Source organism: Squalius cephalus, assembly GCF_949319135.1.
Source record: "Squalius cephalus genome assembly, chromosome: 3".
Classification (NCBI taxonomy): Eukaryota; Metazoa; Chordata; class Actinopteri; order Cypriniformes; family Leuciscidae; genus Squalius; species Squalius cephalus.
This window is the reverse complement of record NC_137124.1, coordinates 54,085,195-54,113,105: the sequence shown is the minus strand read 5'-3', so window position 1 is coordinate 54,113,105 and position 27,911 is coordinate 54,085,195. Positions and strand designations below refer to the sequence as shown.

The following is a 27,911-nucleotide window of genomic DNA, read 5'->3' as shown; positions in this document are numbered from 1 at the left end:
ACAATTTCTCTGCCTTTGAGCTTTGTTAAATTCTATAAATATTTATTTGCAGTTATTCATTTGTTTTCTTAGGACAGGTTGTTGATTTTTTTTTCTTTCTTAAAAAAGCATTCTTTGTAATCGGTCCTTTGTCCATAACGGGGATGAGGATAAACTGTGTCCACATCAGATCAGATAAAAATTATAAATATTATAGATTTAAAATGGGCCAAATGTTGTGAGGTATTCAAAAAATGAATTAAATATAGCAACAACAACAAAAAATGATGCTGCTGATGTAAAGTACAAACATGTGTGGTTTAGGTGGAGAACCAATGAAAAATCAGCGGCTGATGGGCTCATCAGCCAGGCGAGCTAAATATTCTTATTAATTTATGCAGTGTGAGAGGAATGCTTGGCCATGCAATTACAATTACTTTCCAACTTTCAGAGGAAACGGTAAGGCTAATGGTCTCAGGATCAACTAAGCAGCATGTTGTGGAATGAAAGGTTAGCTTGTGTGCGCGTGTGTGTGTGTGTCTTTGTGCTGACTCTGCAGAGCAAGAGAAAGAAAGAGAGAGGGAGAGCCTGCTTGTCACTGGTCTCTCTTGGGCAAGCATTGGATTAACTATTATTCTGCTCCTTTGAGACCACCATTGCAACTAAATTGGTTCCATGGTTTTCCACCAATCCCTCCACCAAATTCTGCAATCGCAGAATTCTGCAAAATCCTTCTTTTATTTACAGAGCTCCTGTTATTGCTGTTTTTATTGTTGCTGTTGATGTCATCCCCGCTGTGGAGGCTTGCAGCGGAAGACTTCTCTCTCTAATTAGCCAGAGGTCTGTCTCATTGAAATGAGGGAGCAGGTAGCTCACATTAATTATTCATCCCACAGGTAAACATTGGGGCGGCCATGCCTGATGAGTGGACTGAAAAGATGAGCTGGGTGAAGCCACTAACTAATACAGGCCTCTCCCCCGGGGGCTGCTGGTAGGAAAATAAACAGAGTGCATTAGACTCTGAAGAATCCTTTGGACTTTTTTAGTTGTAACAAAACAACAGCGCTTCTAATACCACTAGGAGCAATGAGGTATTAGAACGGGACAGTTGCCTAAGCGCGATTTTCACGGCGGGCCGGCTAGGCTTAGGCTGCCTCCGCTTTCAAATTAAGCCCAAATTGCACATTTATTCTGCTTCCCTTTATCCAGAACCAGATACAAGCGGAAGCCTCATCCCAGATCCTCTTTTTTTTTGTGCTTTTTTCTTTTCCCTCTCTGTCTGAGTTCCAGCAAAAACAGCCTCACATGGCTCCAGCCAGGACTGGCGGCCTCATGAGAAAGCTGTGATAAGAATTCATTTCTCCCAATTATGTGCTCTTGTCCACTGCTTCAGTTCATCAGTTCAGTGCAGCCAAGTCAATGAAAGGGCTTGTAATGAAGCAATCAGATGCAGCCTGGCTCCCAGGGCCCCGGCCTCGGCTCCGGGCTTCCCGAGCAGGCCAGTCCATCTTGCGGGGGGAGTGGGTATCTCGCGCAGATGGTCTAGAGCTTCATAATGACTGTAAGATCCAGATCTTGCTCATAAAAACGGGAGAAGTTCAGTCTGATCTCAGCTCTGGCCTCTCTGAGGTGGTAAAGTTTGCGAGCGTCCTTAAGATTTCTAGCTATGGCTCCTTCAATAAAAATATTTGCAAATTTTTATCACCATTCATTGTGTTTAATGTTCTGTTATGTTGGGATTTACAGGGGTTTCTACTACAGTATGTTGCAGTTTTACAGCTATCAGTTAACCGCAAAAAGGTGTATGAGTTGGTTTAGTCAATATTTCAAATAAATTGCAACTAACATTCACTAACTTAAAGAAATAGTGCACCCAAAAATGAATAAGCCTAAAGAAAATTTGGACTAAACCGCTAAATTCATATGGATTCGATGGAACTTTTTGAAGCGTCAAAGTGGTAGTTGCGTAGCTGTCAATGGAGGGACAGAAAGATCTCGGATTTAATCGAAAAGATATTAATTTGTGTTCCGAAGATGAACGAAAGTCTTACTGGTTTGAAACGACATGAGGGTGAGTAATTAATGACAGTATTTTCCTTTTTGGGTGAACTATCCTTTTAATCTAAAAAATGTGATTTGTGACAGTAACTGATTACCTAAAAATGTTGAAGTTCCGCCAACTTATTAGGTTTTACATGGAATTTCAGCCAGCGAAAATCATCATAATTTACAAAACTAATGGCATGAGAAAGCACCATGTGCATGAGCAATAGTAATGGTGATAAGTGTCTTAGCGGCTAAACTGCACAGTGAATTGATAGCAAGGCCATCACCTGTGGCAGTGTGTTGTGTTAGAGAGGTTTAGAGAAGAAACTATATCCAGCCAAACTTTCTCTTTCTTCTTTCCACAGCAAACTCTCACCCTCTCCGTTTCTCATTTATTTGCCCTCTCAACCTCTTCTGCTCTGTCCCCGTCCAACATGTGGAAAGCATTACAGGGAGTCGGGGAGAGGAATGCATGTGTTGAATCATAATCTGGACCTTAAAGTGCTGGATTCTGTTTTCCTTTGTCTCGTAATGCTGTGAATGTTCTACCAAAATTAAAACGAGGCCCGTTTGATCTGTCTCATATCATGCTCTTCTCCTCAAAAGACAGAGGAAGTCAAGGTTACCATGCTATCACAGGCTTCACAGATGTACTCATAATTTGCTTTCTGTAGGTTCATGGTTCAACTGCAGGGCAGAAAACAAGGTCAATGTGTCCTCCTAAATCAACACTCCGTGCTGTTCAGCAGGGTTTTAACAAGTGTAACGCTTCAAATAAAGCCACAAAGACAGGCCTTAATCGTCCTTTCCATTCTAGCAAACACATTTACAAATTAAACACCATTTGCAGTGCATTTTACTTCAGTAATGTGACGTATTTATGAGTGACAAAAGGGGAGCGAGAGGTGAAAAATGGTCAAAAGAAGTAAAAGAATAGCAGTAATTTTAGCCCAGATAGAGCAAGTTTTGATTTCATTTGGACTTTTACAAAATTTCCTTCCGTCCTTCCACTTTAAAAATAGGATTAGGGACTAACAAAGACCGGACTTAAATCATATTGAAATCTACAGAACTGTTTGGCCCCAAGAATGGCTGACACGACTCTCATACCTCATTTCCTCTCTCCATCTGTCTGTCTCTAGCAGCCTATTCTAGATGTGGAAGCCAAATCTATGGCTGGATTCCACCTGACAAGAGCAGCTCTACAAGCGCCAGTCATTAACCTCCGGAGCAGGCAGCTGCCATGTGATGTAGTGTGCTCACCCAGCTGCAGAAGGGCCCTATTGATCTTGCGCATACTTGGTGCCTTCCTGGATGTTTATAATCAATATGCAAATGGCCTGCGGCATTGATTCAATATTAATTTTCAATTAGAGTATCCTCCGGGGGTCTGCTAGGGTCAATACACAACCATTCAGAGTGCAGGCTTGAGCAAGTTGCAAGAATTGACATTCCTCCACCACCGAGACACCTTACTTACTGTTTATTTGGTCTGCCCCGCTGTAAGCACCAATTAGGAGTATAGGTTTCAGTCCAAGAGATGGATGGAGCGCCCGCCTCTCTTGTTATAATCTCTCTTGCTATCTTTTGCATGTTGCTTTTTACTTTTTTTGCAGTCAATCTTGTGGGAAAATCACAAATGAGAGCTCTTTAATATCTCAATAGTCTCACCTAGACACTAATGAGAATGAATGGAGAGCAAATGGAGAGGTTTGCTAGAGTTTACTGCCTCTACTACTAAGAAGAAGAGAAAAAAAACTAACACTCACACTTATCTTTATCATCCTTTTTGACTCAAAGGCCTCCCTTTGTCCAACACAATATTCAAAGGCCCTTACCTCCATGTATGTCTAGATATTTCTACTGTAATTATGACAAAGCTTCTTGTTTTCAAACTTTGATATATTGAATTGAATTACATGGTTGTCAACTGCAAGTTCTTCAATAACAAGTTTTAAGGGGAAAATAAAGAGAAGTTTGATTTTAGTTTACATATGGGCTTTATTTGACATTTTAATTTTGATTAAAGTTTGATTACTTTTGAATATTTTACAAATCATTTATTCATTTAAAACTTTTAATTCATCTTGCAGTTTGCTGAGGCCACCTGGTTGTAAAAACAAATGAGTTTCATAAGAGATCTCTACAAAGTTTTAACAAGATACCAAAGTCAAATTCCAATATGAACAAATTTTTCTCATCAAAGACCAAATTATCTGATGTCATCCACAGTAATTGTATAGCTCTATTAACTTACTATATGTCAACAATCTTGTTTCCTCTAAGGAATTCTAGGTATTGAAACTCAAAAGTAACAAGACTCTAATAGGTTACTTGAATCATGAAAAAGCAAGCTCTGAGCAATAAATTGTCCTCTCATGACCTAATGTCCTGTGTATGCTTTCAGATGTATTTGAGAGGTGAATGTACCATTTCATACCGTCTCTTTGAGATCTACTGGCAGCTTGGCAAGAGTCCCCACTTTCTGTCCCCTGACACTATACAAAACATGCAAAACATAACACGTTTTACACCCCTCGCATAATCTCTCACGTAAAAACAAATACATAATTAAGGATGACCTCCATAATTTATGAAACACAATGAGACATACACACAACCCATCACAGTGCCAGCTCTCACATTCACTTAAAGTGCATAAATTCATTACAAGCCCTTGGGAGGCTGAACCATAATGGCAAATAAACCAAGATTACCATCATTTCTGTGAGCTGTCTTCTCCTTCCAAATTCAGTCTCCTTTCCTGTCCCTTTTTCTCGGTGAGATTTACAATGTCCCACCTTATCTGCAATATCTATTCCTGCGGTAATAACCTTTTCTTGGATTAAAAGAAGAAGAAGAAAAGAGAAAAACTTACTTTTGCTATATCAGTCAAGAAGGGCAGCGGGGGAGGGTAGGGAAAGATGTCCTTTGTTAAAATGGTGTAGCCTGATAAGTGAGGTAATGGATTCCAGGCAGGACTGGTCCTGCTCTTCAATGTGAAAACAATAGTATTGATTTATAAGCGTGTTGTGTTTCCTGTACAGACCGGGTGTCTATCAGAGGCCCTTTGATTGAGTGCTCGTGATTGTCACTCTGTCTACACAGCTGCGTTAGAGAGAGAGAGAGAGAGAGAGAGAGAGAGAGAGAGAGAGAGAGAGAGAGAGAGAGGGGGGGGGGTTTGCAGGCAAAATACCTCCACAATAGGCAGGTGAGCGATGATGTCATAGGCGTGGAATGAGATTCGCATTTAGCTCTGTAACCCGATATCTGCGCGTAAGAATCACATGTCCTTTTTAAACCAGAACGCTGCAACGTGAATATTTACTAGGGCTGATATCAGACTTCAGCAATGTGTCATCACATCATGTGTATAGTTGTACGGCGGGAGAATGTGTTATCAACTTGCTAACTGCATAGAAGTGAGTATACAACTTTACAATTTTGATGTTATCAATTTTGTCATTTTCCCAGAGTCAACTATTCATATTTATCTGATCATATTTTTAGATGTACGTGTAGTGTACCTATGTTTTTGGACACTACCATGATGGTAATATCATGGTATTACTTTAGGCACCATGGACATAAAAGTGTTTCCTGCTCTGCTGCTGAAACTATAGTGCCACAGTAAAAAAAAAAAAAAACAAAGGTTTTCAGTCTAAAATGATTGTGATGTGAATTTTTGTGCATTTCAAAATAATATGATGACAATAAATAGCCACAAAATGCTACAACAAACTGATTTAACATCAAAGAATTGAAAGAATATTATTATTTTATTTAACACATTCTCGGAAATTGTAAATAAATATGGTAGTCATACTGTACTATGTCTTACAGTAAAGCTCCAATGTAAGCCACAGAACTTCTTGTAAGGGTGATCTGCGACTTGGCTGAGAACAGCAATAGGAAAAGAGATAAAATGGACAGGACCTCTTTCGGCTCCTACCAGCAGATGCAGTAGCCACACTAATTGGTTTAGGGCTAACATTAATTACCACATTGCTCATTAATGGATGAAGCCTTTATTGGTTCCATTGATCAGCAGGACTTGTTAGCCATCATCCTAAGCAATGGTGGATGTAACAAGCTTACATATTGGCATATCAATTAATGCAATCAATTCCTGCCGAGCAGCTGCCATTTCTCCATCCCTGGGCCCGGCACTCGCTCCTTCTCATCCTCATCATTCCTTCGGACAGGCCAGACAACAGCCTGATGTCATCCAGGAATTAACTGAGAGATTCCTTCATTTCTGCTTAAGAGGAAGTGCTAGCTTGCTTAGCTTGGACAGGAAGCAGAAGTGCAGAGAGATTGGACATAAGCAGGTGGCGATATACAAGGAAATAAAAAAAGAGTAAGTTGGCCATGTGTTATTTCCCAAGTCAGTCTAATTTCATTTTAGTGCCAAAAACAGACAGTCAAGAGGACTTGATGCATGCTGTTTCTTCTGGTCTTTTCTGATCTGCTGGTTTACTACTGTTTATTAATTCAAATTCATATTCTGATTATTAATTTTCACGCACCAATGAAGTGCTCCTAGAAAAGACAGGCAGACACGGCGACATCTGGGCACACAGACGGCACTAAAAACGGAAATAGCAATGGGACATTCTAACCACTATTTCAAGACTTGTTGGAATGTTCTGTAGGATTACCTATAACCTTTACAACGTCAAGAGTCACATCTGAGCGAGATCATCCTTGCAGCTGTTAAACGTGCTACATTCACTCCAAGAGCCGCTTCTTTCCAAACTTCCCTCTTTCTTTTTCTAATTGAGATCAATGCTGCTTTTTAAAGACACATTGATTTGCACTTAAAATCCTCTCTCTATCACCGAGGGTTCTACAGGGAATGCAGATGTTAAATATTACAGCAGCATGGTGAACTAAAACACAATGTTCTTGCGGAAAAACAAGGGCAGAAGACAAAGGAAAAACAGCCTATGATAGGTGGACATGCACCACGGCAAAATGGAGGGATTTAATGGCAGGTGTGCAGCACTTCATTTGCCTAATAACAAATCATTTGGATGGCGAGAACGTGGAGACGACATGCACAGGACATTTTTTCAGGCAATGGTAGTTGAAGTAGATAACTTGAAGTAGACAAATTTAGCCAGGTTATTGATTGACTGATGAAACCCCAAGAGAAGAGTGGTCACAGTCCCAAACCATTCACCAATGACTATCCTGCACTGGGAAAAATGTAATTCTTATGTGTCCAAAATTGACATTTTTATGTTCATTTCACACTTGTAGAAGACCTCTAAAAACACACACTTTTGCACACACTATATAGACTTGTACAAAACAATTACAAAGCATAATATAATAACTAATATATTAATTTGTAAAATATACAACTGATATATATTTTTTGCAATATTATATTACATACTGTATTTTTTTTCTACTGTATAATTGTTTTGCAAGTTCCTTCCATCCTCTTTTCAAAGTAGATGTAGAGCATTGGTCAAATGTTGCACATCAAATGAGGTTGTCCTGAGAAGATGTGGAATCCAAACTCCCCTAGAGTCCTATTAAAAGAGAGACTCGTTTTGCTGGAGTTCATCTGCCCGAGCGGCTCATTCACTTCTAAATGACTCAACTGGCACATTTCTCCACACAGCCATGACAGCCCGACCCAGAGCACACCGTCCCAGAGGCATCCTTCCAACATTCTCCCCTCCCTTTAACTCAGACTACACATATCAGAGACTACAAACAACATTCCTGAAAAGCATATTTTAAACTTGAATAAGGGCTCGTACAAAGGTTAGTTGCACTCACACGCAGCCAGGCTTCCTGAGACATTTTGACATTAGACAAGGGCACTTTCGAAGCAGAGGCAGCTCAGATGTGCACATTAGCAGAAGAAGCGACAGCAAGAGGAAGATCAAGGTCAGAGGAACGAGTGATGCAGAGGAAAAGGCTGGATTCAGACTAGTTTGCCTACGAAAGCATAGGCACACAGGCACTTCGACGGGCACCCATTCACTCACACGATCTGTGTCCTTCAGGCAGCTCCCCCAGACTCAGTCCCCTGGGCGACACGTAAGTGGGCTGAGCAATTAACAATTTCATGCTGATTGCCTGAAGCATGCTTTTCTATACCATAAAGATAATAGCATGAAGGGCGCCACATTCCCCCCTCACAGTCTAGACCCCCCCCCCCTTCCAATCCCTACCCATAATTCCAGACCGCCTCCAATCCTCCAGTCCTCCAGTCCCGTGTGATGCGCTTTCCCCATTCATTGAGTCCTGAGCGTGCTGCCTGCTGGCTTCATTACAGACGCTCTACACTCAGACAGCACATTTAAGAAAAATATAGAAAGGACTCCCTGAAGAGTAAACAGGTATGATTATTAAAGGATGTGAAAAAACGGGGGGAAAAGATGAGATTCTCAGTCTCCCACTGGCATCAAGTGATTTGAAAGTCTAATTTGGACACAACACAACAGGCGTACAGGTTGTACAAAACAAACCTCAGTTCCTGTGATGCACTGAGCATGCTCTGTGCAGAGGGGTGGTGATAGACTCATCTTCCGCTGCCATTGGAGGCTGGCTGCGTGACAGCTTGTGACGGCAGAAACTGCACTAACCGCTGATTCTGATCAACATCTCCGCAATCGCCCACGTACAACGTGCACATCAAAGTGTGGCGGAGACTAGAGGCAGGAAGCTAACTGTCCTCTAGTGGTAGTGTCTGGCTGCAAAGTGACAGTAAAATGGGTGCATAAAAAATTTGTCTTGCGTGTTCACGCAAAACCGCGAGTCTCATGGGTTTTTAAAAAACTGGTAAATATGCACATGGATGTCTGGATCAAGTCGTTAAAATGAGCACCAATATAGAGGTGCTTTTCAGAGAGTTGCCCTTAATGTTGTGAGCCATTTAGAGTGACGGGTGCAAATAAGGACGTGGCAAAATATAAACACTACATACCAACCCACACACAGCGGGCACTGCTAATGAACACACAAACCCTTTCCCAGACAGTTCACGTGCCCCAAACACTCATTTCAGTCTGAAATCACTAATGATATTTCTGTGTTAATGACTGCCTGTTTTTAAAGCAGCAGCTGCTCCGCTCATACTGGCAATTGGAGGATTTATTTATCGATTGTTTAATGTTATGACCAGAAAAGGGAAATTAATGAACTTGAGACAGATGAAAATCAAAACAGTGCGAGTGAACATTAAACAAGAAAAAAAAAAAAAAAAAGAGATTGATTTCTTGCTATTTCGCATTGAATGGATACATTTCCTTCATGGTATACAGTGTCTACTTGCCCTTGGTTGTTGTTTCTTTTCTTTTCCCAATTAGATCTGCCAGTAAAAGATAATAAGGAAAATAAATTCAAGAATTGATTAAAATATAATAATAAATGCTTGATTGCATTTTGCACTGATAGAGAAAAAATCCCTTATCCACTTTAGTACTCAAATGACTGCATTAGAAACACTCCCAAGAGAGATGAGGGAATTGGGGAAGGATCAGGAAGAGGTGTTAGGACAGATCACAAGGAAAAAGTTGTGATGGAAGCCTGCCTGATGCATATTGCACAAACATATTGCAAGAGCTTTCAGAAAATGGTGAGCTCCAATCTGATTGGCTGACTTCACACAATTTCATGAAGCTAAGACATTAAAAGACATTAGGTTTGGTCACTTTACCTGTCAAACGAATGCTTCCTGCCAGAATAAGCTTCAATTTAGAATCAGACTTCATGCCTCATTCATACAATGTCAGGACATTACTTTGCATCCTCAGGTGATCATGGCTTTGAAAGGAAGGAATTACAAAAGGATCCAGCATTGATGCATGCACCCCCTCCCATCTTGTTTCTCGCTCCCCCCCCCCCCCCCATTCCACCCCACCACACCATCTAAATTGCAGTCACAACCCCCAGCTCGTAGGGGATGATAATTGCAGACGGCCAATAAATTACTACTGCCTCCACATCAATTATAAGCATCACGTCTGGCAATGAGGAAAATGAGATCTTGTGACAAATTTCATGAGGCTTGGCTGCCCAGCAGCCTTTCTTAACATGCTACAGATAGCAATCCCTTATCTAGCCTCTGTAATGGGGAGCTACGGATAGAGAGATGGAACAGCAGCCATTTAATTAAAAAGCTGGGTGGTGGTGTGTTGGGGGGGGGGGGGGGGGGGGGTTGTGTAATTCATTGTAGGGGCCCAGGAAGAAGACAAAGGCTTTGTCTCCAATACATATTTTGCTCTGCGTTGCCAGTCATCAGGGACCACGCTTTTGCCCGCGTTCGTTTGATAGCCATTCAGAGCATTTTTTTCCTTTCTCGGTCCATTCCATTTCCCCCCCTCCAATCCCTTTACCTCTTCCACCTCCTCCCTTCCCCTCTTTTTTATACTGTTATTTCCCAGGGGACCGCTGAGGTGCTTGCTCCACCAGGGCTGGTGCAACTCATTTGAGAGGGGCATTTTTTTTAGTACGAATGACTGCAGAGAGCGAGCAGACAGACAGTGGCACTGAATGAAATGGCCCCTGCACCTAATTGTGTTCCCACCTGGGAAGCGCGGGTGAAGGCAGCATCTTCGGCGGGAGGAATAGGGAAGGGGACCTGATGAGGATTTATGGAGGACAGCGAGACGGCAAAATAAAACACCAAAAGGAATGGACCCTAAATCTTATTTCCCGCCGCAATATTCATTGCTGTTGCAATCGGGTGCGCTGAAAGAGCGTTGCAAAAACGACCGCTGCGTTCAAATTATAGCTGCACTCTCTACTAATATTTAACATCATTAGAAAATCATTAGAAAACCATCATAAAACCTGGGATTATGACTAGAGCATTAAACACAATGATTATTCAGGGTGTTCCTTTTCCCCGCTTTTCCCTCGGAAATGAGATTTCGCTCTCCACGCCTGTGCAGGAGAAACTAAGAATATTTCTCATAATTACTACAACATTTGAAAAACATTGGCCTGCATAAATTACTATACCATTATATGATTGTTTTTCATTCCCCCAAAGCAAAGTTCTAAAAGATGGGCTTTTCGGAGAACGACAGCTGCGAGCGGCATTAATGCAATTTCACCATGAGTGTAAGAGGGCTAATTCAGATATTGCCCACTGCTTCTGCTGTTGAATGGCCGTTGTCATTAATATGTTATTTCTCATTGCGTTTAACTGGACACACAAATGGCCACGTGGTGACTTTCCATATATTCCACAGAATTACCTTTCAACAGTCGGGAGATATGGTATTCACTGTGCTGTGTTCAAGTCGGGCTGTAATGTAACTATCTTGCCTAAAATATGGTATTTGATGAAACGACATTAGCAATCAAAACTTGCATGTCTTCCTTTTAATTGCATACATATTCCACAGCTATTGCTTTCAAATCATTCGTTTTCACTACTCACTTTGGGCCAACTCCAGCAGGATATCATGGAGTATGTGTGTGTGTGTGTGTGTGTGTGTACGGGCATTATCAGCAGCAGTAATCAGCCCAGAGGGAGAGGGCATGTAATGGAGGTTTCCCCAGAGGAGATGAAAGCCGCAGGGCTGAGTGGGTTCACAGGCCCAGGGTCTCTCTCACTTTCTCAGGCGGGCGGCCGCTTTTCAGGAGCTCGGTTCACAGAGATCCCTGCTGAGGAGCTGGCTGATGAAGCTCTTTCCTGCCTTGTCATGTTGTGCAAAGGTACTGACCCCTTGACCCTGCCCTAAAAAGCCCTCCTGGCAAGACTGGGGGGGTCTCACAGCATTTGTAGGGGAGCATATCCATGTATTTGCGGAATTAATCTGCGGACAGAAAATAGACGCACAGCAGTGGCATGGTTTAACACCCTATGACAGTCTATAGTAACAGCCAATGAGGAATGATTGCATCATAAATGAACACACAGGTCCAGGAAGCTCTGAATGTGTGTGTGTGTGTGTGTGTGTGCATACACAAGTCAATCGTAGGATTGACTGCGTTTTATACTCGCATCCAACACAACCTTATTAATTCATGTATGGTGGACACCTATGTTTGGAAAAGGCCCCTTCTTTTGGACATACAGGGGGAGTTCAGGGCTGGAAATTCTCTTCAGGCAGAAAAAACAGGAGGTTAAAATAAGAGCAATCCTTGTCAAGGCTTTGAGAGTAATTCAACTGACACTGATGAGAATCAATGCTCCTTTGAATGCATTACTTGGCAGAAACAGGCCTTTTGTCCCTTAAACCCAGCCAGCGAAAAATGATGCCCTTCGAACAATGGGGGGAGAGGTGAAAATATAAAGAGTGAGAGAGAGGGAGAGAGAGAGAGGTCCTCCCTCCATTCCCTTTCACTGAGCCAAATGGATTCCGAGCACTTATGCATTAATCAATCAATATCTCTCACTGTACATCAACGGCGCAACCAAGTTATGAATGACCTTTCCAACAAAAAAAAGGACACTTTAATGTGCACAAGACTACATGTAGCTGAGTAACTTTGGCCCATTTTTTATCACGCATGATTACACCTTCACAAGGCACAGGGCCATTAATAGTGCACTAAATATGACAAGGTTAGTCATTATTCAATTAGCACAAAAGAAGAGGGCAAGGGGCAAATCGGTGAGAGAGATGGGGGATGTCATTTTTTGGACATCCATCTGTCATTCAGTGTGGCACAGAACGAACTGACTAACCCAGAAACATATTGTGCTGCCACTCATTGCAACAATTTTCATATTATTTCAATAGCTTCATATCTTAAGTGTCACTTTTTTCAATTCCAGCTTACTCGGAGTAAAAAAACTAAGTCACACTACATTTACATGTAGCATCTGTGAGAGGATCTCGTATGCTTTAAGAGCACTTCTTTTGTAACAACGTTCAAGAGATAATTTAAAGATGGCTCCTATCTTCTGATAAAAGATGACTGGAGCAGCTGTCGCACTTGAGAGGAATCACTCGCAAAGCCAAGTCTGTTTATAATCAAGCACAATGTTGCACTATCATTCAGCTGATCACTCTGATACAGTTAGTACTCAAAATGACTAAGAACTCGACCGTTAGGACAAACATGACGTCCTCCGCCTTCCGAGGGTTTCCTCCAATAGACGAATCCACTTGAAAGTGTTTGGGTTGAACTTTTTCCATCTTAAAGAATAATAAAATCAGCAGCGAAGTGCTTTTAATTATCTTTTCATCGGTTATTACTAATCGTAGTCCTTCCCCCTCACTTTCTCTAGATGGGAGTCGAGCGGTTTTAGACTTCGGAAGCGAAATCTCTCGTGGCCGGGAACCCGCTCTGTATTGATGGCAAGAGCGGCACTTAACTCTTTGAGCAATCAAAACTCAATCATTTCTCATTAAAATCCTGAACGCCTGAATCAGATAACATTTGGGGAGAGACTCTGGCTTCATCCGAGAAATGGATTTCTCTGAAAAAAAAAAAAAAAAAAAAAAACATTTCCGGGAGGAGGGAAATTGTGAACAGACAAAAGCTCTAAAGAATTTGCCTTTTTTTTTACGGGTTCATGGGACCGAATAAGAAAAATGGGTGCATATTTAGGATTTTCTCAGCCACTCTTTTTTGGGCTCTGTTAGGGCGTGGAGGTGAAGCATGGAGACAGAGTGGAACGGACAGGAGCTGACTGCACAGCCAAGCTAAGAAAGGAAAAACTCAGGCCAGGAGCACAAATTAATGCTATTGTGAGTTTGCGCACAATAGAGCTTGCGAAGTGACTGCGGAAGACCCTTAAACGGAGACATCGCTCTTTCCTCCCTTCCCAATTAGATTTTCTCACCCGTTTTACATTACAAAAAAAGGGGTCCATTTTTGCCTAATTCCTCCTTGCCACTGACACAGGCACCTCGGAAACTAAACCAGGAGCAGATTAGCGCCAGGCTCGGCATGATTGACAGCAACCTGCGCGCTTGTTTCGGACACCTACACCGTGGCTGTCCCAACCATGACCCCTCCCTCCCTCTCCGTGAGCGTCTCCACCTCCCTTACAACTGCGTGTGATATTCAGCAAATACATGCCAAAGACACATTTTAAAAAATGTCTCCTCGCTTCATTTTGACCATGGCCCGAGAAATGCTATGTACTATTAATATATATTGCACTCTGCATATAATCCTTTGAGTCTCTAGGCTGTGTTCAGAGATAAACAGAGGTTCACAGTATTATTTATCATTTGTTGATGTGTCCTGTTTCGCGCTGGTTTAAATCACTGACAACCATGGGACTGGATATGAAATTGAGGGACTAGTAGATGTGAAGTGAGTGTGTGTGTGTGTGTGTGTATGTACAGTATGTTTTCTTTAATAGGCACAGGTTGGCTTGTCATCTCTATGGCTGCTCCACAGCATTGGCTCATTAAGGACACAGAGCGGAGTGGTTCTGGTAAGTTCATGCTAATTTCCATCCCTGTCTGCTCTACCACCCTTCTGAGACACTATTAGTGCCTGTTTGAATATTCAGATAAGCAGGGACCAGAAACGCACAAATTAAATCCCTTTATTCTGATTTAAGTCCTACATTGGGCTCCATCTGCACCCCCTACATACGGGCAACAGTAAAGACAGAGAGCAAATATAGAGAGACAGAGAGAGAACGAGGCCCTCAAGAGTGTTTCTGGCATGCTAACCGCCTGCATGAGCGTTACGAAACATATGAACATTATAAAACTTAATATCTAGCGATAAAAACTCCATTTTAAGAGCTGCAAAATTTTAAGGGCGTATGAGCTGAGTTTGAATCCTTCAGAATGAGAAGCACTCAAAGAAAGTCTTCAAAACAGGTGTGTAGAATTATTGACCATTGAGAATGAGGGAAGAAAAGAAAGGGCAGCTTTTAACAGTGGCACTCACTCTAATGCAGTGCCACACCACCCTAAAGTTGGGCCGGAATTGCGTGTTCTTCCCTCTTAACTGTACGGCACAGCTGAATTGACTCAGAACACTCCTGTATGGTGACTGAGCAGTTAGCATGAAAATTGACCTTTGCTTGCTTTCTGAACTGAGGATTATTCATCTGTAATGCTTTCAATTGGTCAGGGTGGCTTGAGCTGGAACCTTCTGACATATTTGCCTTCTCCCTTTCCTCCTCTGTGTCTTTAAAACTCATTTCAAACTGAAAAAAAAAATGCACTCCAAGACCTTGGTGAATGACCATGCCAAGAATCCCAGCGCAATAAAAAAGGGCAAAAAAGCTTGTAAACTGCAGCACGGATTGGAAATCAACAGACAATGATTGCATATGCAGTAAGCGTTTAACAAGCAATGTGTAAAACAAAGAAAGAGGGAAATTTGGGCTCAGTAGTGCTATTGTTCCGCTGTCTTTACATAGGGCTGGTAAAATATGGCTAAAAAAAAAGGTGTGATTGCTGTCAAATGGCCATAAATTGACACCAAGATTTGTCAAAATGGCTTCAATTCTTCTCATGAGAGCTTGCGCTTTGATGTGCCATGGCAGCTTTTGTGACTTTCATTGTACTTTATCCAGTAGTGGTCTGACAGGACACAGAGTGCTAGAATAAATACACATTCACTGAATGTCTTTGTCTAAAGATCATCAATCAGTAGGCTCAGGCCCATCTGAACGGGCTGCAGTGAGAATGTGTCTGCTAGCAGCTAATAAAACAGAAAATGACAGAGATCGAGTCCAAGCAGACAAAGAGATAGTGTGAAAGCTTGAGGCATCATAAATCTGGCCCAGTCAAACTCCAGGAATGTCCCAGTTTGTCAAAAACAAATAGCAGCTTGTCTCTGACCATTGCTAGGCAAAAGAGCCCTCACATCTGGTCAAACAGACCTTGCGCTCGGTCAGGAATCTGGTTGAGTCCATTTTGGACAAACAAGGCCTTGATGGGACATCATATTGGCCCAGAAAGCCTCTGGAGTAGTATGGAGACTAATCAGAAGTCTTCATCAACAGATGTTACAGTGTGGCTAATCAATAAGCCACATAGCAAGGGGACTGCGACGGCCTACAGCGTGAGAATCACTGTTTCTTGCCTGTGAAGTTTTGCCGGGCATGTACAAGGAGCGAACACGATGGCATCTTCTTGTAGGAATCCAGCCTTCGCTCCCCTCAAAGACCCCTGTCAGAATACACTAATGTCACATTGATCAGCCGTCTTGCCTTCCCTAACGTCCCTCCATTCCCACTTCTGTCGCACGCTCCTTCTCTCCTCTGGGCTGTGTGTGAATAATCAAGCGAGGGCTGAATCAATGGCTGCCGTGCGCCTCCACAGGTAAAGGTTAGCAGGGTGGAATATTGAATTATTCCTGCTTCTCTCATCAGTGCCATCTGCTTGGCTGCCTCTAATTGACAGGTCAGAGGGACAAGATGGCTCTCTTCAGTATTTATGTGTGTGAAAGCCTGATCTTCTGCATTCTAGCCTCAAAACAACAGACAGCATGTCTGCGATGAAACGTGCATCTTCCCGTTAGCAAGGGATTGTTTCATGTGCCAGTTGCCCTGAGAAGCCGCGAATCGGAGAGAGAGGGCATTCTGCTGTCAGAGCTGTATGTTGTAGATGCAGGCAGCTCATCCACAGCCAAAGATCATAGCCTTTGATCTTTCACTTCCTCTCTAGAGGGGACAAATCAGCTTATTAAAAAAGTCAAAAATCTAAAACTTTCACTGTTTCTGATCGACAATGGGAAAACTCCATCACTCAATCCCTCCGTGTTTTTTCACCCGTGGTCACACCAAAATGATGAAAAATTTCCCGTCTGAAGTAGCAGCATAGCATCAAAACCCAAATCTGAGAGCAGCTAAAAACTCATTGACTTCAGTCTCTAGTGTACCTGACAGCCATAAACTAAAAAGAAAATCTATATGAATGTACAGACAGTGATTTCCTAATGCCTGACATACAAAATATCACTTCTGAATACTTGGAGAAGAGCTCTACATTTATGCTAATTGTAGTGTGTGTGTGTTTGTGGACATATGTACATGCATACCTGAATTTCATATACTTATTATAATGGCTTATTTAATATACTGTATATATAGCTTGAACTTGTTCCTACAATGTATGCCGTTTTGGATAAAAGTGCCGGCTAAACCAATAAATGTAATGTAATATGCTAGCTGTATTTGAGCCTCTACTGTAAATTTGATAACGTACATTTTTTTTAACACTATAAACTAGTGGTATTATGACTTGGTATTATAATATAATGTTTAATATACATTATTACATTACATGTACACAAAATAAACTAACATTAATTTTGGAAGATTTTGAAAATAGATTTTGGACACTTGCATCAAATCAACTAAGCGGGTACCAAAAACCTCAACCTGATCAAAAATTGCTATAGAAACGACAATTATATATCTGTCTTTGACTACCAAAGACCTTTTCATCCATGTCATCTGCTGTTTCTCCTCCAGCCACACATTTCTGCTTAGCTGCAGTCAGCTTGGACACATGACTGACAGTTCCTGTCCTCTGCGGTCTCAGTGCCCTGACTGACACAGGACGAGCGCGAGCCTTCAGCCTGCCACCCGAAACCCTCGCGCCCTGCTCGCGCTCCCCACCGCAGCCTCCAGGCCCCGGAATAGAACTCATTAGCACGTTTGGTAAGTACAAATGAGATGACTGCCTCCTGATGGACTGTCTATCTTTTGGATCAGCTTTCAGGGAGAGTGTCTCGTAATGACGGGTGAAGGGAATGAAAGAGGGGGAGAGAAACTAATATTATAATGCTCTCTGCGCTCACTCCGGGCAGTGCACCTCGCAATGGCCTGAAATGGAGGGCCCTGAAGTGGGCTTGATGACAGAGGAGGCCTCTCTCACCCACATGTAGGATCCCACTGTGGGTGTGTGAACACCCACATGTGTGTTAATTGGGTGTCTGTGAGCATGTGTGCCTGTATACAGTACAAATCTGCAGCACAATTTACACCCTCTTATCATCTCCAAATCAAAATGGAGCAAAGAAATATGTGCTCTGCACCGCTCTGCTCAACGTACACACAAAAACATACCATCTCCTGCACATGTACTGCCTCGAAGGCCCTCCGTTTGACCCAAGTCACTCTTCCTCCCTGTTAGGGCAGCCAATGGTCAGATCTATCCGTGCCTGGCCAGTAAAACGGCAGAAGAAAACGCCACGCAATCCGTTTTGACTCTCAGACAATCCCAGAATAGCAATTGCGCTTCTTGGTCAATTTGCAGTAGCAGGATGAGCCAGGGAAGGAATTTATACAGCGGCTGTCTATAAACCAACCGGCAAAGAAAAGACTTCCTTGTGTGAGCTTGGCGCGGTCATATGAGCCCAGCCCAACATTGCGCTGAGTGGAAAATCCATAAAGCCATCACTTAGGCTCTTTAATAAAAGGGCCAGTTTCATTTTAATATTTTTCAAAATGAAAGGTAATGCATTTATGAAATTCGTGGCACGCTCAGTGGACTAAAAACAATTTCCTCTGGTAGGCTGTGCCCTTCAGCTGTGGATTAAGGGACAGACGTCCAAGAGGAGCCGACCCGAAGCCCTCGGTGGGGCCCTCACCAATTGGATCGCTTCCCCTCATCTCTAGCAGCATCCCAGCAATACCATATTTTATTAAAAGAATCCTCAATGATGTTTGTTGCATGACTTGCCCTGTCTTTACTCAGATGTACCATGGCATGGTTGGGGTAGGGGCGCAGGGGTTGTGGTTAGCGGCTATAATATCCTGTTTCTGGGAAGGTTTACTTTGCATTTTAACAAGCATGTAAAAAGTTTAGGACATTCCAGGTCCGGCTGCTGTCTGCAGGGCTGTACGGGGCCCTGGGTCCAGACATGAGCCTTGCCCTAGATAGCCCTAGCCAGCCTTCATAGCGCCTCTTCCCCTGCGGAATGCACATGCTTTATGTGCTTCATGCAGACATGTGGCCCTAGTCAATAAGAAACAGACACGTACAAATGTGCATACACACATCCACATCCCTCTTAGCTCAGGGTGACATTCCAGTCCAGTAAAAATAAAAGTAAGGACTTTTTAACACCGCTCGACTCTACCCTCACTTGACATTTCCTGTCGGCTGTCCAAGAGCTTTAGTAAGTAAAGCAAAGAGCCCAGCAAACATCCAGCATTTGCTTTAATAATGCATCAATCTGTGCATGGAATGTATATTTGCATATAAGGAGATATTATTCACGAGGAAGCAGGCAGTTCGTAGGGAGAGGAGAGAGATGCAATGCTTGATGGGACAAGGTGAAGCTGGCACTCTGTTTGGTAAAAAAGATTATCTTCCCTATGTCCTGGTCTAGGCAATGAAAATGTAAATTTAGTTTAAGGATCAGTGATTATCTCTCTCTCTCTCTCTCTCTCTCTCTCTCTCTATATATATATATATATATTCAAGAAAGGTAAAAAAGGTAAAAACTCTAAAAATGTCAAAAGTAAAAAGCAACAAAAAGCTATAAAAACGTATTTTCTATAATATGAATTGTTAATTTAAAACTCATTCTAAGTATGAACTGCATTCTTATAATAATACTAATAATAAAAGTCATGTCAGTGACCCTTGGATCAGTCAAAGACTAGTTTAGAGTCTCCAGTGCACTTCCATCTCCCGCCTGGGCACTGAGAGGGGAGGGTTGCAGCTGGCACAAGAATCCGAGCAGGCCGCTGTTCCCGTGTCTACAGACAGGGATTTCCTGCAGCACGTCATAGCTCAGCGATCACGGTGCTGGCATCTGCGACCGAAAGAGATTTACATCAGCAGCTAATCCACAGCGTCAGTGCAATGTGTTCACTCTCCAAAACAGCTTTCCCTCCTCTCTCCTACAAACACACACAAATCTTCTGGGCTGGCAATGCCACCCAAAGGCCTGCAGCGCCATCAAAAAGCCAACTAACCATCTTTCAATTCCACTTACCTCTTTTCTTACTCTCTCTCTCTCTCTCTCTCTCTCTCTCTCTCTCTCCTGTATCTGTCAGTTAGCAATGTTCAAAAAAACTTCAGTCCATTAAGTCTTCTGAAATGAGAGACCCCAATGTGTCATCTAGCTATATGCCCTGGTGAACATCACTCATAGAACCTGTCATCTGCTGCTGTAGTGTCTCTTCCCACACATCAAGCTCAGACACACACACACTCTGGAAGCCAACTGTGTGCATGTAAGCATGTGTTAGTGTGTGTTGTCTTGGGTGTCTGAGCTTTATGATTTTCAGAAACCCTTCTTGCAGAGAGCTCCTTTGTGTTGTGGCAAGAAAAGGGGTTAAGAATGACAAATGGACATCCAGTGAGAGAATGACATGCTTGAGCAGCACATTTTCAACGCGAGGCAGAAATTAAAACAATGCATGCCTTTTATCCGCACACTGCTCTAATTGGATGGGAAACTCTGCCGCCTTGGCACTCTGTGGGCGAATCATAGGGCGAAAAAAATGTGGCACAGAAACCCGGCCTACACTATCTGCATTCACGCCCATGCACCATAATCACACAGATGTAACGTATTTTGTGCATGCATTGTCGTCATATCTGAATATCCTATATTGTGTTTGTTATGGGCCTAATAATGCTTAGCTGGAATGTACTCACGGGTGATTGGTTACTTTAATCAAGCCTGAACATGGTTAGTTCTGAGAGAAAACAATATCACAACAGCATTATGGATCAGAACTGAAAACAAAGCTAATCAATATTTCCACAATCAATTGTTTTCATCAACAGCATCTGCTATGGCACACTTTCTCTGAATTAGTGGTATGGATCTTTTTTTAAAAATGATCTTCATTGATATTGTTAACAAATGACCAGAAAATGGAATGTGACAGTTCCAGAGAGAGACGTGAAAGACCTCCCTCAGGGGTGGCTGTGCAGCCTTAATTTGGGAACTATTAAAGTGCTGTATCTGTTGGTTAATGTACATTACTGTGGGCTCTTAATTCATAAACTTTTACACTAATTGTTCGTCAAAGAGTTTTGAGTTTAAGGTTGCCGTCACACAACCTAGTTCATGTGACTGTCTGCGTACTGTGCTGTAAACTGATTGAACTCTAGACCAGTTGAAAACGTGATGTTTTAATACACTGAATACACAATAAAAAAAAAAAAAAAGGATATTCTGGGTGCTTGCTAGGGCACTGCCCTAAGTTGCCAATGTGTTACTGGATAAGGTTTTACAAAAATAATTAAATCATTGTGAATCAGTTCAAAAGATTAATCAAAATGACTAATTTAACAGAAAAGAAATCTCAAAAAACATCCCTATGACATGAGGTATAACTCATGTCCGTAGCACAAATGACTAGCATACCAAAGTTTATTACTTAAAGTTAGAATAAGGAGTTTCATAAAACTCTATCCACAATGTTTTTGTCCAGGGTCGTCGGAAACTCCAGGTGAGAAAATTGGGGAGTGGGAAAGTCGAACTCTGCTTAGGGAAGTAGCCCAGCATCTAACACCAACAGAGCCGCACACTACACGGCAGCAGCCAAGGGAATTGCTGCCTAGCTGACCCAGAAATCCAGGGCCAGCTTTGTTTTAACAAGCAGGGGAGCCTTCTACCACTTTAGCAACTGTGCCTCAACCACAAGAAAGAGCCCAGTGCCTCAGAAGAGCTAGCAGGGAGGAAATTAAATATTACACCATGAGGGAATGGTTTCACTCGGGTTAAGGGGGGGGGGGGGGGGTGCAGGACATTAAGAAGTTTAAAGGTAGTTTGGGGAGGGCGGGTTCATAAGCACAGGGGACGGCAGTGAGGAATTAGCAACATTCGTACTTGCTGATGAAGAAGTATGTTCATCACCAGTGTAATTCGAACAAGATGCTGAAGCAGGTAGTTGGAGAAGGCGAAGAAGGCCAACATTCTTTATTACACACCTCATTTCATTTAACTGACCTTTAAATATATATATATATGCTTAATTATATATGCAAGAGTTGAAAAAAGTCAGTCTTTGGCCCTGCTATTTAAAGGGATGAGACTTGTTTTCAAGCTAAGCAGTGCGCCACGGCTTGGTCGACAGGAGCTTGAGTTTGATCCTGCATCTGTAGGGCAATCAATCAGCTGTTCAACGCTCCGACTGCAGCCCGCTCCGTTTGGTAAACAGAGCGTCAAAGGCAATTAGGACAGTGGTTCCTCTCGGAAGACCCAGCATCCCTAACAGAGCGCTCATTGGCCCAATACTGACGTCAGTTAGCAGGTATCGGCTATCAAAGGACAGGAACTCTGGGACCCCTTTCTCTCGCTCATTCTGTCTGTGTAGGAAACAATAGCTGATAATAAGAGGCAGGCTGGTTCCCTTTTGAGCTGCTGGTCGATTTACACTCACCTTGTCCTTCATCAGAATTTCCTAGTCAGCACTGGACTAGACCTCAGCCTTAATCACCTACATATTCTCTCCTGAAGGTACAGGAATTCAATAATATCTAGTCTAGAAAAAGGCAGTAATTAAATACATCAAAAAGATTGCACGGCCACGCAATCAGCCATCATCAAAGCACGCAGCCATCTCTCACTAAAAAGAACATCTCATCTGACTAATCCTGGAAGATTTCGGAAAAGTTGCACTGCACGGCAGACATAATGTGTTGTTTGTGAGTTGTTGGCTCATTTGACGTCAAGGGGGTACGACTGGATTGCTGCAACTAGAAAAAAATATGGCAGAGGGTTGCAAATGTGTGTGTGTCTGCGTGTAGCGACTGCATGCTTCTCTGCCCACACATCCCTACTGCAGGAGTCATTACCTAACCTCCAACCAGACTCACAAACAAGGGAATCCATTAACGCACATCAAAGGTTAGCCAAGAAAATATATAAATAAATGCTACATCAACCAAAAAAGAGAGAGAGCGCTAGGGAGAGAGAGAAAACCAGACTTGTTTGTGAACTCTTTACCTCCACCTACCCAGAAACACACTCTAAATCTCCTGCACCCCCACCCTTTTAACCTAAGTGGGCCTTCCTATTGCCTTTGCATGTTCACTTGTCCACTGTACTATAGTCATTAACATATTTGGAGTGCAGCGAGCAGAAAGCTTAATTGTCCTTAATTGCTCGGCTAAATATGTTCTCTAATGATTCTCCTCAGATCTGTGACTGCCTTTTGCGCAATTTCCCGGCCGCTGGCTTCATTATCCCTGCCTCCTTGGAACAAAGCGTCTTTAGAGGCCAACTCCCCCCGCCGTCTTTTGCTCTCCCTCTCTCTCTCCCCCACGGCACAACGCTAAGAGCCAGTTGGGCCGCCTGGCTCGCGGGAGGGAGGGGAGCGACGCACAATGGAAGTCTTTTGTCAGGGCACGAGAGTCAAAATGATTAGAAAACCAAATCCATGCTGAAACAGTGTGTTAATTGACTGCAGCTCTGTCGTCTTAATGGCTAACTAACATATGGCCTGACGAAGGCCTCAGCCCCAGCCTTTTGTTTTTAGCACCCCCTCCCCTCGCCGTTCGGAGCTTAATGGCATCTTTGATTGTTTGTTTAATGCAGGCACAGCAATGGGACTGTACTCGTATTAATGAACATGCTGTGCCAGATCGCCGTTGTCCTTAGGATATCCTCTCGCCTTATCAGTCATCAACGGAGCACAGAGCCACAGCAGTGATGTCATAGGCTGGCACGACCCAGGGACTGAAGATGTGCTGTGCTCTTTCACTTAGAAGCATCTCAATGACTCCAGTGTGCTTTATGCCGTGTGACCAGGTCTCAAAAATCAGGTAAAGATGCTGGCATTAAAAGAATCTGCTCTATTGGTAACTGGATCTAAAGCCATGCAACTACGAACATTGTAGTCTATTTATAATGCAATTTCTATCTATTAACAATCTGAATTATGAATGGAGTGGATATTTTCCACTCTCAGTTTCAAAAGACGGGAACGCCACAACAACTAAAGAGGGATCTATCCCCATGCATATCAGGTGAACATAGAGGCTTGTATTCATTTGAATTCTTACCCGTGTCGGCAGACGGACACTTGCGAATGGTGAAGATGGCACTCAACTCCTCCTCTTCCTCGGGCAGTCCCTTCTGCAAGCGCTGCAGCTTCCGCAGGCTCTCGCTGCGCTGGTGCTTCATGGAACGGACGTGTTGGATGAGGTTCAACTTGGCCTTGGTGGAGTAGTTACACAGGACACAGTGGTAGTAGCACGACTCGCCCTCCACAGCGTTCTCGTGCTGCTGCAAATGCTGTAGTGAGAGAGAGAGAACAAGAGAACAAGAGAGTTAGCATGGGGTTTTTAACAAATGGGATACCTAATGTCATTTACAAATGAATAAATCAATTGCCAATCAGGACTCTGTTGTTTAACACAAAGTCAACGTCATTCATCAACACTAAGTTGGTCTCTGTGTGTTTCTGTGTGCTAACAAGACAGAGGGAGGACGTTGGCATTCTCTGAGCTGGTGAGCTAGACGAGAGGAGCATGTCAGCATCTACAGGAAGAGCTTGAGCAGGGACACACTGAGAAAAGTGCATTGATCCCTTTCACTCAAGAGAAGTCTTTCGTCTCTGAAAAGGAAACTCCAAACATCTGCCTGTTTCACGCATGGGATGCTAAATATTGATCACCAGTGAGTCAAATCCTGCTTCTTTGAGAGCAAGGCAAAAAGAGAGAGACGGGCGGTAGTGTGGTGCTCTGACTATCTCCAGAAGAGGGTAAAGGGATCCTTGGGGAGGACCAGAGATATGTGCTATGATCCACAAACCCAAAACAAGCCAACCACACCGCACACCCAACGGTAACAACAATCCCAAGTCGAGTCTGTGTTCATTGAGCACAACACATCTAATCAATGAGATAAGACCAACACAATAAGGACATTGCAAGCCTATAAATTTGAATGCTAGTCCCTAGTTAGCACATATACATGTGTTGAAAGCACTTCTACATCTTGCCTAACCTTGATTCATGTCTTCTTTCAAGATATGATTGTCACTTGAAGCCTTACGAAAGCTACCAATTAACTTTTGTGTATACTGTAAATGTTAATCAATTGCAATTCATTCTTCATGGCCGTCATCTTTTTGGTGAATTGTGTTTGTGTGTGTAGAGCGAAAGATTCATTGCAATTTATAAATGTCAGACTATACATACACATACTCTCCACCCTCCATGTAAAACAAGAGAAAAAAATAACCTATGTGTGTTCAGGAACAGCACACGCTACATCTTTGAAACTATACGACAAAGGCGCATGAAGGTCATTGGTAACTTTAACACTCAAAAAATAATATATAATAATAATTTGGTTGGAACCATGGCCTAGCAGCTAGTGTAAATACTTTGCCACACTGAGCAATGGTACATAACGGGGTGATATGTGTTGGGCTCATAACATTTCAATCATATCTGCTCATCAAATAGCAGTATCTTCCCTAAGTCTCTTTACCTTGCACTCCTTGTTTACCTTCCTTCTGTTACGCGAGTCATGAAAAAGCAACTAAATTGCACCACGAATGAGATGATGCAAATCTGTAAAAATATCTCTCTGCCTTTTTGCCTGGAAAAACATGTATTTTCTCTCTTGTGGAGAAGCTCTTAATCTCCTGCACAGACCACCCCCAAACCCTGACAAAGGTCGGGGAAAACAAATTGATTCATTAAGACGCGGCTGAGTTGGCTTTGCCCTGCAGCGCAGAGATGAGATGCTTTTCCATCGGCTTTGGATGCACAAAGCCAGAGTAACATTAGATTTTTAACCCAATTAAGGCCACATCAGGTGTTGACAACAGTGAGAGAGGAAAAAATATTATCTTCCCTGAAATGTTCTCCTTCTTTGGTAATATTTAATTTTCGGGTAAAATTGCTATAAGGGTTTTTTTTGTGTGTTTTTTTTTTGTTCCCCAAAGCAATTGTGGTGCTGGTATCATATGTCACCCTGGTATACCTAAGATGTGCATTAGGGCCACTGACTTCCAGGAATGGGTTTTTGCTTTTCGTGTGTGCCCCTCAGCTCCATGTAATGGAGTTATTAGGTGATCGTAAAAGGCTCTGTCTTTCTCCTCACGCTCTCTCTCACTCTCCTTCACTCCCTTTTCTGTTTGAAGTGGGGGTATGATGTCATTGAGTAGGTGCTGCTGGATGTTTTGGGCTTTACTTGAGCTGCGCTTTACTTGAGCCCCCCTCCCAACACATATGCAGCATATCAGAACTCAGGTACACTGATCTGTCACGGATTTGCTAGTATAAAACACCAAATCAATCCGCTGTGTGCTATGAGATGGCACAGTTTTTTCTTTCTTCGCAAGCGAGGAGGAGAATATATGAACTGAAATGCACATCTTTACTTGAGCCATCTTTTGTGGAAATAAATGCAGCAAAAAAAAAAAAAAAACACACCTGAACTAAACTAAACTGAACTACAAGAAAAAAAAAATGTGGGGAGTTTTACAGGGCCCATAAAAAGAGTAGGATTTACACGGCTGAACCTTAACTGGTTCAGGATAGAGAAGAGCAATATATCACTTTTTTACCCAAACTGAAGCCAGTCTACCACACACTGGATGCTACATACGTATATTAGCCAATATGCTATACAGTGATGGTATAATCATTACCGTTTTGTTATAGCTACAATATTTACTCCAAAGTACCATGGTGCTCAGGTGCTTTAAAGAACAACATGGTATTACAAAAAAATATATTCAAAGGTACTTTTTATAAGGGATATTAGAAGGATTAAGACTCTCCAAATCAACATAAGATATAATTTTCCTGAATTTCCATATATCAGAGATAAATATATTGCTCTCCGGGTCTGACACCAGAGGGCCGAACAGACCTACATTTCTCTCTCACAAACAGATATATCTACTTGATTCCATCTGAAACATTCACACAAGGGATCCCTGAGATGATCTCTACACCTAATCTCCCACCCAACACACACCCCTGGGTCTGAACGTGAAACACATGATCCTGAGATGAAGCTCCATGCTGATAAATCACCTCCAACTGAAGTGCAGGAATTCAGCGGCTTAATGAAAAAGTCATGTTCACCGAGCAGGGAGGGGCCGGTCAGGGTGCTGTTGAGAAGTCTCCCCTCCGCAGGGGCCCCAGAACAGCCGCATGCAGGCCCCTGGAGCCAGAGAAGGCCACAGAGTCAGCATGGCTTACATTACTACTCAAAATTCATTTAATTGGCTGGAAGTTAATGGCAGACTTACAGGAGAGCACATGAGCTGTGGGGAAGTGCAGTGGAGCGAAACCTGAGTGGGCTGGAGGGAGTAAATGTGTGTGTGTGTGTGTGTGAGAGAGAAATAGAGTGCACATGTGTGCAGCAAGAGCGGCCCATCTTTACAGGACATGAGTTTTGATTACTCTCTCTCTCACACACATGCACATAACGACCCAAGTAAGGATGAATAAGTCCCCTGTACTCGTGTAGGTGAGGAAAAGCTAGGGCGACTCACCTCATCCACCCCGCCGCAACTCAACACTGTATCTCTGCCTGTTTTGCTCCCATCACGCACAGCTATCACTTTCAACACCTACCTGCTCCTGTGCATGGATCTACAGAAGCATCCACTTATGTGGGCTGAAAAAACACACACCTTTCACACCCATCGCCACTTTAACTGCCAGAGAGCCGAATACAGGGCAGGCACTCAGCATACTCTGTGAAAACCTCCACAAATGTCAGGCCCACAGCGGAATCGTGGTAAAGCAACTCAAGTACACAAGTACATTGGCACAGATGCTTCTAGCTATTCAAGTTATTCATAACACTACGCAGGTCCATGTGGGATTCTCAGTGTTGCTGCAAGAGTGCTATTTTCTACACACTGTTTTCTTTTAGTCAATTGAGACCTCAATTAAACCTCAATTTTTGACTTTCATGAATAAACTTTTTTTGACTGACTATGATTGTTTGATTATACACACACACACACAAAAAACTATATTAATCACTATATATATTTTCTTACTTCATCTCATAGTTTTATCAACTTTTTT

At 42.7% G+C, this 27,911-nt stretch overlaps 1 protein-coding gene across 8 annotated transcripts in view; it reads right to left on the bottom strand.

The window, feature by feature from the left end:
- zfhx3b (zinc finger homeobox 3b) overlaps nucleotides 1–27,911 on the bottom strand; it is a 267,683-nt gene that overhangs the window by 39,650 nt on the left and 200,122 nt on the right. For all 8 annotated transcript variants that reach the window (XM_079865444.1, XM_079865445.1, XM_079865443.1 and 5 more), the window contains one exon: nucleotides 23,910–24,141. In XM_079865444.1, coding sequence (XP_079721570.1) covers nucleotides 23,910–24,141 — 232 coding nt within the window. The remainder of the gene's footprint in view (nucleotides 1–23,909; nucleotides 24,142–27,911) is intronic.